Here is a 12971-nt window from a genome sequence, read left to right as displayed (position 1 = left end):
CATTCGTCAAAGTTTACAAAGCAGCCGTTTTGTTAAAAAAAATTACCTTTTTTTTTCGTTTTACTGATATAGCGGCTTCCCCCACATAGAGATCCTCTATTCACACGTCAGCAATGACTAATCCTGCTTCCTCCAATCACAGAATGGCCCCAGGCAATGACTACCCTGGGGGGAAAGCTGTGATTGGAGGAAGCAGGATTAGTCATTGCTGACGTGTGAAGAGAGAATTTCTGTGTGGGGGAATCTGCTCTGGCTGTGAAAAGAAAAAAAGGTAATTTTTTTTTTTTTTTTTTTTTTTTTTTTTTGCAAAACGGTTGCTTTGTTAACTTTGAATGAAAGTGCCCCTGTTTTTAATAGTATTTTTAAAAAACGGGCTTTCATTCACCAAAGTTTCCCTTCACTTTAAATGGAAACTAAACCCACATGTTTTTCTTTCATGATTCAGATAGAGCATGACATTTTAAGCAACTTTCTAATTTACTCCTATTATCAATTTTTCTTCGTCCTTTGCTATCTTTATTTAAAAAGCAGGAATGTAAATCTTAGCAGCCAGCTCGTTTTAGGTTTAGCACCATGGATAGCGCCTGCTTTTTGGTGGCTGACATTTAGCCACCAATAAGCAAGGATAACCCAGGTTCTCAACAAAAAATGGGTCAGCTCCTATGCATTACATTGCTGCTTTTTAAATAAAGATAGCAAGAGAAAAAAGAAAAATTGATGATAGGAGTAAATTAGAAAGTTGCTTAAAATGTCATGCTCTATCTGAATCATGAAAGAAAACATTTGGGTTTAGTGTCTCTTTTAAGTCCCTGGTTGTTATTCATAGTACCGGAGAACCCTTTACATTCACTACCCAAAACCACTTGCACAGTTTAAACATATCTTACTCATAGGAGCACCAATAGGTACATATCCACAATTGCCCAATATAAGACAATCGTATTCCTGTTTGTGTGAGGCACCAGGTTTATCCTCTGTGTTCCCATATTGGACAGATTTACTGTGGTACCAAACGATCCTTAGTAAATAAAACAAAGCTTAGTCCTGCATCTTATTTAATCCATCTTACATTTAGTAACCAATCAGTGGATCCATCTAGCCTCCCTTTTAAATAGTTCTAGGTTGCGATCCTCACATTTTAGTTTAAATGTATATTTTTAAAACCTACTATTTATTTACTGTATTTCTCATATCAGGCAGTTTAGTTTTTCTCCTACATTGGTGTATCCGGTCCACGGCTTCATCCTTACTTGTGGGATATTCTCTTCCCCTACAGGAAGTGGCAAAGAGAGCACACAGCAGAGCTGTCCATATAGCTCCCCTCAGGCTCTGCCTCCCCAGTCATTCTCTTTGCCGCTCTGAACAAGTAGCATCTCCACGGGGGTGGTAAAGAGTATGTGGTGTTAGTTGTAGTTTTTTATTTCTTCTATCAAGAGTTTGTTATTTTAAAATAGTGCCGGTTTGTACTATTTACTCTACAGCAGAAAGTGATGAAGATTTCTGCTAAGAGGAATATGATTTTAGCACCAGTATCTAAAATCCATTGCTGTTCCCACGCAGGACTGTTAACCAGAGAACATCAGTTGGGGGGAACAGTTTGCAGGCTTAACTGCTTCAGGTATGATCAGTCATTTTTCTAACAAGACCAAGTAATGCTAGAAGACTGTCAGAAATTCCCTCTGGGATTGGTGAGCCATTTTTTTCTTATAGACTCTGTATAAAATGATGGCTTATATTTAGGGCTCTATGCTGGTTGACACTATTGTGGGCTTTAAAATCGATTGCTTTTTAGCATGTTTTTCACTATAAATAAGGTGTTTTTTCAGACTTTAAAACACTTTTGGGGTTTAATTTCGTCCTGGCACTTATTTGGACACCTAAATCTAGTCAGAAAGGCCCCTCCACTCTAGAATGAAGAGGGAGGAGGCCTAATTTTTAGGCCTAAATTGTGCAGTTGTTTTTGCCTAGGCAATCCATGCAGCTTCATGTGGGGAGTCAAGAGGCATCATAAAAGACTCCAGGGAGGCTTATTTCCTGCTAAAATAATCCCTAATGAAGGTAAAGGCTACAGTGAGAAGCTGTGGCTAGTACTGTAGTGTGTTAACTGGTTAATAACTGTTATTAACTCCGGTTTGGGCATTAAGGGGTTAATTGATCTGAAAATTTGTGTGCAATCTTTTCAAAGCATTAAGACTCTGTGGTGAAAATTTCATTAAAATCAGATGTTTATTTCATGGTTTTTTTGATGTTTCAGTAAAAAAGTGTGCATTAAGGGTTAATTGATCTGAAAATTTGTGTGCAATCTTTTCAAAGCATTAAGACTCTGGTGAAAATTTCATTAAAATCAGATGTTTATTTCATGGTTTTTTGATATTTCAGTAAAAAAGTGTGCTTTTTAATTATTTAAAGAGACAGTAACGTTTTTGTCAAAAATAATTTTTATTGCATTATAGTTCTGTTTAAGTCTGTTAAACATGTCTGAGTCTTCAGATAGCCTATGTTCTGTATGTCCAAAGGCCAAGGTGGTTCCCCCATTAAATTTATGTGTGAAGTGTGCCATAGCGTCCAAACGGCTTAAGGGACAGTACAATCACACTTAAAAATATAGCCCAAGATGATTCTTTAGCTGAAGGTAGTGAAAATAGCTTGCTTTCCTCTCCTTCTGTGTCAACACCAGCTATGCCCGCGCAGGCGATGCCCAGTACATCTAGCGCACCAATTGCGATTACTATGCAACAGTTAGCAGCAGTAATGGATAATTCTATCGCAGCATTTTTATCCAAACTGCCAGCTTTCCTAGGAAGCGTGATTGCTCAGTTTTAAATACAGAAAATGAGCAAGTAGACGCAGAGGATAATTTATCTGTAGTGCCCTCACATCAATCTGACTTGGCGGTGAGGGAGGGCTTGTCTGAGGGAGAAATTTCTGACACAGGAAAAGTTTCTCAGCAGGCAGAGCCTGATACCATAGCATTTAAATTTAAGCTAGAACACCTCCGCGCTCTACTTAAGGAGGTCCTGGCTACTCTTGATGATTGTGACCCTTTGGTGGTCCCAGAAAAATTGTGTAAAATGGATAAATTCTTAGAGGTCCCAGTACACACTGATGCGTTTCCGATACCTAAGAGGGTGGCGGATATAGTGTACCTTTTGTTCCCCCTCCTATATTTAAGAAAATGTTCCCCATTGTTGACCCCAGAAGGGACGCGTGGCAGACGGTCCCTAAGGTAGAGGGGGCAGTTTCAAAGCTAGCTAAGCGCACAACTATACCAATAGAAGACAGTGGCGCTTTCAAAGATCCTATGGATAAAAAATTAGAAGGTTTATTTAAGAAAATTTTTGTTCAACAAGGTTTTCTTCTTAAACCAATTTCTTGCATTATTCCTGTAACCACTACAGCTGCTTTTTGGTTTGAGGAATTAGAAAACTCGCTCCAGAAGGAGACTTCTTAGGATGAAGTCATGGATAGAATTCACGCCCTGAAGTTGGCTAATTCTTTCATTACAGATGCCGCTTTTCAGTTAGCTAAATTAGCGGCGAAAAATTCTGGTTTCGCAATAGTGGCGCGTAGAGCGCTTTGACTAAAATCGTGGTCGGCGGATGTGTCGTCCAAAACAAAATTGTTTAATATTCCTTTCAAGGTAAGACCCTATTCGGGCCAGAGTTGAAAGAAATTATTTCAGATATCACTGGGGGAAAGGGCCATGCCCTTCCACAGGATAGACCTTTCAAAGTTAAAAATAAGTCTAATTTTCATTCCTTTCGCAATTTCAGGAACGGACCGGCTTCTACCTCTACAGCCACTAGGCAAGAGGGTAACGCACCCCAGCCCAAACCAGCATGGAAACCATTGCAAGGCTGGAACAAGGGTAAACAGGCCAAAAGACCTGCTGCTGCTACCAAGACAGCATGAAGGGGTAGCCCCCGATCCGGGACCGGATCTAGTAGGGGGCAGATTTTCTCTCTTTGCTCAGGCCTGGGCAAGAGATGTTCCGGACCCCTGGGCACTAGAAATTGTCTCTCAGGGGTATCTTCTAGAATTCCAGGACCTTCCTCCAAGGGGAAGGTTCCACTTGTCTCGCTTATCTTTAGACCAGATAGAGAGACAGGCATTCTTACATTGCGTAGAGTACCTTTTAAAAATGGGAGTGATAAACCCAGTTCCAACAGCAGAACAAGGACTGGGATTTTACTCAAACCTGTTTGTAGTTCCCAAAAAGGAAGGAACTTTCAGGCCAATTCTGGATTTAAAGATCCTAGACCAATTACTCAGAGTTCCATCATTCCAAATGGAAACCATTCGGATTACCAGTTCGTGGCTCTTCCCTTCGGATTGGCCACTGCTCCGAGAATTTTCACAAAGGTGCTAGGGTCCCTTCTAGCGGTGCTAAGGCCAAGGGGCATTGCAGTAGCACCTTAACTAGATGACATTTAATACAGGCGTCGTCTTTTCACAAAGCAAGGGCTCATACGGACATTGTTCTAGCCTTTCTAAGGTCTCACGGGTGGAAGGTGAACATAGAAAAAAGTTCTCTGTCCCCGTTCACAAGGGTTCCCTTCCTGGGAACAATAATAGACTCGGTAGAAATGAAAATCTTTCTGACAAAGGTCAGGAAATTAAAACTTTTGAACACTTGTCAAGTTCTTCAATCCATTCCTCAACCCTCCATAGCTCAGTGCATGGAGGTAACAGGACTAATGGTTGCGGCAATGGACGTGGTTCCTTTTGCTCGAATTCATTTAAGACCATTGCAACTGTGCATGCTCAAACAATGAAATGGGGATTATGCAGATTTTTCTCCCCAGATTCAGATGGACCAGCAAACCAGAGACTCACTCCTCTGGTGGTTGTCTCAGGATCACCTGTCTCAGGGAATGAGTTTCCGAAGACCGAAGTGGATCATTGTCACGACCGACGCCAGCTTCTTAGGCTGGGGCGCGGTCTGGAAGTCCCTGAAGGTTCAGGGTCTATGGTCTCGGGAAGAATTTCTTCTCCCGATAAACATTTTGGAATTGAGAGCAATATTCAATGCGCTCCAGGCATGGCCTCAACTAGCGGAGGCCAAATTCATCAGTTTTCAGTCGGACAACTTGACGACTGTTGCGTACATCAATCATCAGGGGGGAACAAAGAGTTCCCTGGCGATGAGGGAGGTATCCAAGATCATCAAATGGGCAGAGGATCACTCCTGCCATCTATCAGCAATTCACATCCCAGGAGAGGACAACTGGGAAGCGGATTATCTGAGTCTTCAGACTTTCCATCCGGGGGAGTGGGAACTCCACCCGGAGGTTTTTTTGCTCAGCTGACCCAGCTATGGGGCATTACAGATCTGGATCTGATGGCGTCACGTCAGAACTTCAAAGTTACACGTTACGGGTCCAGGTCCAGAGATCCCAAGGCGACATTGGTAGATACCTTAGTAGCGCCTTGGTCGTTCAATCTAGCTTATGTCTTTCCACCGTTTCCCCTTCTCCCCCGGCTAGTAGCCAGGATCAAGCAGGAGAAGGCTTCGGTTATTCTAATAGCTCCTGTGTGGCCACGCAGGACTTGGTATGCAGACCTGGTGAATATGTCATCGGTTCCACCATGGAAGCTGCCTTTGAGGCAGGACCTTCTAATTCAAGGTCGATTCGAACATCCAAAGCTAGTTTCTCTGCAACTGATTGCTTGGAGATTGAACGCTTGATTCTAGCTAAACGTGGGGTTTCGGAATCAGTTATAGATACTCTGATCCAGGCTAGAAAGCCTGTCACCAGGAAAATTTACCATAAGATATGGCGGAAATATCTTTGCTGGTGCGAATCCAAGGGTTACTCATGGAGTAAGATTAGGATTCCAAGGATACTATCTTTTCTCCAAGAAGGATTGGAGAAAGGTCTGTCAGCTAGTTCTTTTAAGGGACAGATATCTGCTCTGTCTGTTTGGTTACACAAGCGTCTGGCAGCCATGCCAGATATTCAGGGTTTGTACAGGCTTTAGTCAGAATCAAGCCTGTCTACAGACCTGTGGCTCCTCCATGGAGTCTAAATTTAGTTCTTTCAGTTCTTCAAGGGGTTCCGTTTGAACCTCTACATTCCATAGATATTAAGTTACTATCTTGGAAAGTTTTGTTTTTTTGTAGCTAAGGGGTTCGTGCTTTAAAGTTTTATCTAAAAGCAACTAAAGACTTCAGACAAACATCGTCCTTGTTTGTCGTCTATTCTGGCAAGAGGAGAAGTCAAAAGGCGACTGCGACCTCTCTGTCTTTCTGGCTGAAAAGCATCATCCGGTTGGCTTATGAGACTGCTGGAAGGCAGCCTCCTGAACGAATTACAGCTCACTCTACTAGAGCTGTGGCTTCCACATGGGCTTCCAAGAATGAGGCTTCTGTTGAACAGATTTGTAAGGCAGCAACTTGGTCTTCACTGCATACGTTTGCCAAATTTTACAAATTCATTACTTTTGCTTCTTCGGAGGCTATTTTTGGGAGAAAGGTTTTGCAAGCAGTGATGCCTTCCGTTTAGGTTACCTGACTTGTTCCCTCCCTTCATCCGTGTCCTAAAGCTTTGGTATTGGTTCCCACAAGTAAGGATGAAGCCGTGGACCGGATACACCAATGTAGGAGAAAACAGAATTTATGTTTACCTGATAAATTTCTTTCTCCTATGGTGTATCCGGTCCACGGCCCGCCCTGGCATTTTGGTCAGGTTTAAATTTATTTTTTGTAAACTACAGTCACCACTGCACCTTATGGTTCTCCTTTTTCTCCTAACCGTCGGTCGAATGACTGGGGAGGCGGAGCCTGAGGGGAGCTATATGGACAGCTCTGCTGTGTGCTCTCTTTGCCACTTCCTGTAGGGGAAGAGAATATCCCACAAGTAAGGATGAAGCCGTGGACCGGATACACCGTAGGAGAAAGAAATTTATCAGGTAAACATAAATTCTGTTTTTTTTTTTTTAACAGTTCATGGTTTGTTTAGCCTTCTGGGGTAACCTAGAGAGAGGGTATAAATAGATGTTTTGTTCATGCTATAATGTGTCCATGCACAATAAAGACCATCCATAGATACAACAAGTAGATGGAGTCTAATGGATAAACAAGTATTTAAAGTGACGAGAAAAATTAAACTTTCATAGGAACAGCAATGATATACTGGGAGCTAGTTCTGATTGGTGGTTGCAGATATGTCTCGTCATTTGTTCACTGTGTGTTCAGCTAGCTACCAGTAGTGTATTGTTGCTTCTTCAACAAAGGATATCAAGAAAATGAAGAAAATTTGATCATCAAAGTAAATTAGTTGTTTAAAATTGTATGTTCTGTCTGAATCGTGTAGTATTGGCATATGTATTCCTTATAAGTTGCATTTTTCTCTCGTGCAGAATGCAGACTACACAACTGGACAAGTGTTTGACTTATCTGAAAAACTAGAGCAATCGGAAGCTCAACTCGGCCGTGGAAGTTTTATGTTAGGATTAGAGACCCATGACAGAAAATCTGAAGACAAACTCGCCAAAGCAACAAGAGACAGGTACGTGTTCTATATTTAATTTGAGGAATGGAAACGTAATGATGTTTGTCACAAGGCAGAACATGCTGTGGTCTGAGATGTCATTGCAGAAAATGCAGCATATCTGCAAAAAGAACAAGGCACATGCACGAACTGCTAGCACTCTTACTTTGCAGCCATGCTCCACCTCAAACAGCACTGTGCTCTTTCTGCACTGTGTACATTTTCTTAACATAGTGCAGCCAGAGCAAAGCGCTGTTTGAAGAGGGAAGTTAAATATGGAGCAGCGCTGTAAAGCTGCTCCTGGAAGCAGCTCATAGATTTATGACTGGCTCTCAGGGATATTTTCAACCTGCCCCTAGCTTGTCCCAGTTTTCTAATCTGTGACTCCTGAATGTGATGATTTTGTGAGCAATGCTCTTTTATTATTACTACATTTTTACCTTACAATTATTTAATATTAGACCAAGAGCAAAGAAACATTTTATAAACTTAAAGGGATAGGAAAATTAAACTTGCATGATTCAGGTAGAGCATGTCATTTTAAGACCCTTTTAAATTCATTTCTATTTTCAAATGTGCTTCCTTCTTAGTATCTCTTGTAAAAAAATGAATACGCACATATCATACACTAGTGGGAGCTGCTGCTAATTGGTGCCTGCACACATTTATCTCTTGTGATTGGCTAAATAGATATTTTCAGCTTCCTGTCAGTAGTGCAATGCTGTCCCTTCAGCAAAGGATAACAAGAAAATGAAGAACATTTTAAAATAGAATTAAATTAGAAAGTTGTTTAAAATTGTATGTTCTATCTGAATCATAAAATAAAATGTTGGGGTTTACTATCCCTTTAATAAAATACTTTTTATTTAGTTTTTCCCTCTCTCTGCAGCTAAATTGCAATGCAATTTTCAACTGCTGCAATATAAAACTTGCTTTATTCTTCAGTTAATCAACACATTGCAATTGAGCTGATGCTTTTAGTGTAATCGTCTAATTTAAAATTTCATTTCAAAATGGACTGCAGAAAAAAAAAGGTTCTGCTTCTGGCATTATTTGTACAATGTAAACACATATAGTATGATCAGGAGGCATATTTGGTTCCACATTGACTTGAAAACATTCTGCTGTTTAGCATTGTGGTGGGGGAAATCAGAGCCTGATCACAATCTGAAGCAGACAGCTGTGAAACACTCCAGTACTCAATTTTCAGTTAACAACCAAAACCCATTTCAATTGGAATAAACATTTTTAAGTAGGGGCTTGTAACACCTTATTTTTACAACTCTGTACAAGATAAAGTAAGGCTTATATTTATTGTTTGCTTACCAATTCAGAGGCAATGCACATTGAGATATGCTACTCTGCCCCATACTGAGAAATGATTTGGGGATGACTGTCCATTGAAGTGAAATGGTTAAATTATTAGGAGCACAACAACCAAATGCAGACTCTGCATCTTATCTCTTTTTTTTTTTTTTTTTTTTTTTTTTTTTTTTTAAAAATGAAATTTTTATTGAAGGTTTTCAAGGAAAATAAATACTTATAAATAATAAAAGGAAATAATATACGGTCAAGATACAATATTAGGATGTACAAATTCTGTATCAGTCAGATGATTGAGTACAATTACATTACATCGATTTCACAGGCTCTTGAATCCAACAATCATGGAACGAACTATGTAGCATATAATACAACCTTGTTAAAGGGACAGTAAACCCAAAAATTTCCTTTCATTATTTAGATAGAGAATACAATTTTTAAAAAGTTTCTAATTTTACTTCTATTATCAAATTTGCTTTGTTCTAATGCTATTCTTTGTTGAAGAGATACCTAGGTAGGTAGTGTGCACATGCCTGAAGCAGTACATGACAGGAAATAGGGCTGCCATCTAGTGCTACTGCTAATGTATAACATAGTTGCAAAACTGCTGCCATATAGTTTTGTGGACACGTGCACACTCATGAGCTTACATCCCAGCTTTTCAACAAAGGATATCAAGAAAACTAAGAAAATTTGATAACAGAAGAAAATTGGAAAGTTGTTTAAAATTGTATGCTCTATCTGAATCATGAGAGAAAAAAAATGGGTTTTATGTCCCTTTTTAGTTTGCGAATATGTGATCTACCTAATTGACCTTGTGTTTGCCTATCCCTATTTTCTATATAAAAAAATCCACGGTTCCCAAATAAAGAGAAATTGATCTTTAGTGTCCAAGAGATCAGCGGAAGAGCTGCTCATCTAGTAGTAAAAGGCAATTTTACGTTCTATAATTTGGTATGATGGGACTATTGTTTTTCAATAACGAGATATCACTATTTTTACTATTGTGCATATAAAGGCTATGAATTTATTAGCTTTAGAGTGTAGAGCATGTATTGGTTCATGTAACAAGGCTTGGGTGGGGGAACGTTGAATGTCTTTCTCAAATATGTCACTAAGTAGTTTAGAGGTTTAAGACCATATAACTGTTACATGGGGGCAGTGCCACCACATGTGTGGGTACAAGCCTTGATCATCACATCCTCTAAGACACTTTGTTTTGGTAGGGTCAACAGAAATACCATCTGAACGCTACCTTTTAGGTAATTTTCTTTAAGATGTGCATATATTGAAAAAGATGGGCCTCTGTCTAGCACATCGTACTATTTTTTTTTTCTTCCGTCCAATTGAAGTTGAACTCTGACTCCCATTAGCGCATAAAGGGAAGTTTCTCTGCGTTTGTGGGTATGTTAAACAGTGGGTATAGGTTTGAGATGGCTCCCCTTAATCGATGTGGTGATAGACATAAGTGTTCGAGGTATGTAATCATCTTAGGTGTATGACTTACTTTACCCTTGCTCTAAGCTGAAGGTATTGGAACCAGTTAGATATGTCCTGTGTATTGGTCGTAACTCAAAAATATGTGGTCCTGCAACGTATCTGCAATTTGGTATAAGCCTCTGTTAGCCCATTTGTTCTGTACTGTGTAGTTATATTGGGTGGAAAGGTTTAACAGTGGAGTCGCCCTGGAACCCTTAAGGATCAAAGAATATTTAGGCATTAAGGAGTCCCACAGTGAGATAGTGTGGTTGATTGTTGTGTATATCCTCCAGGCTTGTGGTCTGTGTCTTATCAGACCAGAAAAGTTTGTAAATCGGTGAGATCTGCAGCACATCAGATTCTATATGTACCCACTGGATATTGTCTGAAGTGTTATGTCAAAGTGAGGTTTGTGCTATTCTGGCAGCGTAGTAATATGCAAGTAGGTCTTGTAATCCCAATCCTCCCTCCCTTCTTATGACGGCTTAAGGTTGTTTTATTTATTCTAGATCTCTTTCTCCTCCAAATAAAGGAAATTATATCTTTTTGTAGTTTATGTAGCACCGTAGGAGGGGCATTAATGGGGAGGGATCTAAATAAATATTATAGTTAAGGTAAAATGGCCATCTTGATCACTATCATTCTTAAATAAGGAATCTATTTTACTTGTCGGTTGAATTCCTAGATATCTAATTCCTTGATCTGCCCATCTGAAGTTAGTTGAGTTTTAGTAATTTCTTGGTGTGTTGTGGTATGTTAGTATTTATGGCTTCACACGTATCCTGGTTGATCTTGTACCCTGAGATATTTGCAAAAGAGTGTATAGTAAAATACATCCCTGCAATATCCTTATTTTGGCGGATATGGGCTGCTAGTGGTTCTATGCTAAGTGCAAAAAGCAAAGGGAATAAAGGGCACCCTGTCTTGTTCCATTAGATATGTGTATGGGTTTAGATTTGTAGCCTGCGATTTTTGACATATGCAGATGGGTGTGAATAAATTTAGGATATTGCCGCTTGGAATTTCCCTGTTATGCCCATATATTCAAGGACCGAGTGTAAATAATTCCAGTTCACGTGGTCAAATGCCTTCTCTGCGTCCAGCGAGAGAAACAGAGAAGGCATCCCCCGAACTGACGCGTAATAAACTAAGTTGATCAACTTCCTTATGTTATCTGGGGCTTCGCTATTGTGAATGAAACCAACTTGATCCAGGTGGATAAGCTTGGGCATTACTGTATATTATTTAGTCTAACTGCTAAAATCTTTGTATATAGTTTGATGTCTAGATTTATTAATGAGATAGGTCTGTAGTTATTGCAATGTTTGTTTTTACCTGGCTTTGGTATAGGGCTGCAACTAACGATTATTTTCATAATCGATTAATCGACCGATTAGTTTTTCGATTAATCGACGGATAAAAAAAATATTTTTTTCCTATATTTTAAATAAGATCCACATAAATATAAACTTCTGACTAAAACTTTACATTAAAACAACTGTTGGTCCAATTTTTTAAGCAGCAGAACAATTTTTTATAATTAAGCAAAACAAAACCACAAGAGGTAGACTACCACTGTTTATAATATTGTAGAAGTAGAAAGAGGTAGACTACCACTGTTTATAATATTGTTATTCACTCTTTCAGAAGCTTTGCATTGAAATGCAAAAATGTCAACATGACCACATGCTCCTGGCTAAGGCTGGCTCTCTTTTTGCAGCTATTTTGCCTGCATCAGGGAAGAGGCGCTCAGATGGTGTTAAGGTTCTTGAGAAGCATAAATAGGGTTTTGCCAATTTCACCAAGGTGTGCTATTCATCTTTGTTAGTTCTGCACCAATGCAATACCTCTTAACAAAGTAAGCCTGGACTTCATTTTGACATAAAAATATCTTGAATATCTATATTCTATGGTAAACAACCAGCTATGAGGTTAGGGGGAAAATATCTAGTCCACTCTTAAAATAACAGATATATACTTACAGAGTTTGAATTTGGTACAATTAAAAATAGAAAGGAAAAAAAGGCAAAAGGGCTAAAGACTATACATCAGTAAAAGGACACAGCCTTACACATTTATCTATAGAGTACATATAATCGGCAATAGCAAGTGATCCGCTAGAAATGCTGCAAACAGGTAATAGTGACATCAATTCATATAATAAATGCCATCAATCTAGGGCTAGGTGTAAATAACAAGCTCTGCAATATAGCATGCAAAGCATAATCCCAAATCACCTGATTTTATACAAACAATCCAAATTATGACTCCTATTTTATTTCTGGGTTGCACATAACACAGGAGTAGTTGTAAACTTAAAAAGATACTTATACTGTCCTAAAAAAGTGAAAAGTAAAACATCTGTAGACGTCTTTTTAGGCTAACCATAAAACGCAATACCATGTGCAGGAGCTCATTGGGGCAAAGCAGCTGGTGCTGTGCACAGACCAACTAATTGATTATGAGATTCGTTGACGTCTATTTTCATAATAGATTATTATCGATTATGGCAATTAGTTGTTGCAGCTCTACTTTGGTATGACAGATATGCATACAGAAAGAAGTTCATGTGGGATCTCATTTCCCCCCATTATGTGGTTAAACATTGTGACTAGGGTAGCACCCAGTTCATCAATGAATGTCTTATAAAATAAGCCTGAATAACCGTCTGGACTA

The 12971-nt window shown here is 39.3% G+C and overlaps 1 protein-coding gene across 2 annotated transcripts in view; it reads left to right on the top strand.

Moving 5' to 3' along the window:
- COPS5 (COP9 signalosome subunit 5) overlaps positions 1 to 12971 on the top strand; it is a 70734-nt gene that overhangs the window by 41930 nt on the left and 15833 nt on the right. For both annotated transcript variants that reach the window (XM_053715096.1, XM_053715097.1), the window contains exon 8: positions 7363 to 7511. In XM_053715096.1, the coding sequence (XP_053571071.1) occupies positions 7363 to 7511 (149 nt within the window). The remainder of the gene's footprint in view (positions 1 to 7362; positions 7512 to 12971) is intronic.

This window comes from Bombina bombina, chromosome 5, assembly GCF_027579735.1.
Source record: "Bombina bombina isolate aBomBom1 chromosome 5, aBomBom1.pri, whole genome shotgun sequence".
NCBI classification, from domain to species: domain Eukaryota; kingdom Metazoa; phylum Chordata; class Amphibia; order Anura; family Bombinatoridae; genus Bombina; species Bombina bombina.
Note: the sequence above shows the minus strand (reverse complement) of the source record. Positions and strands in the feature narration are given on the sequence as shown.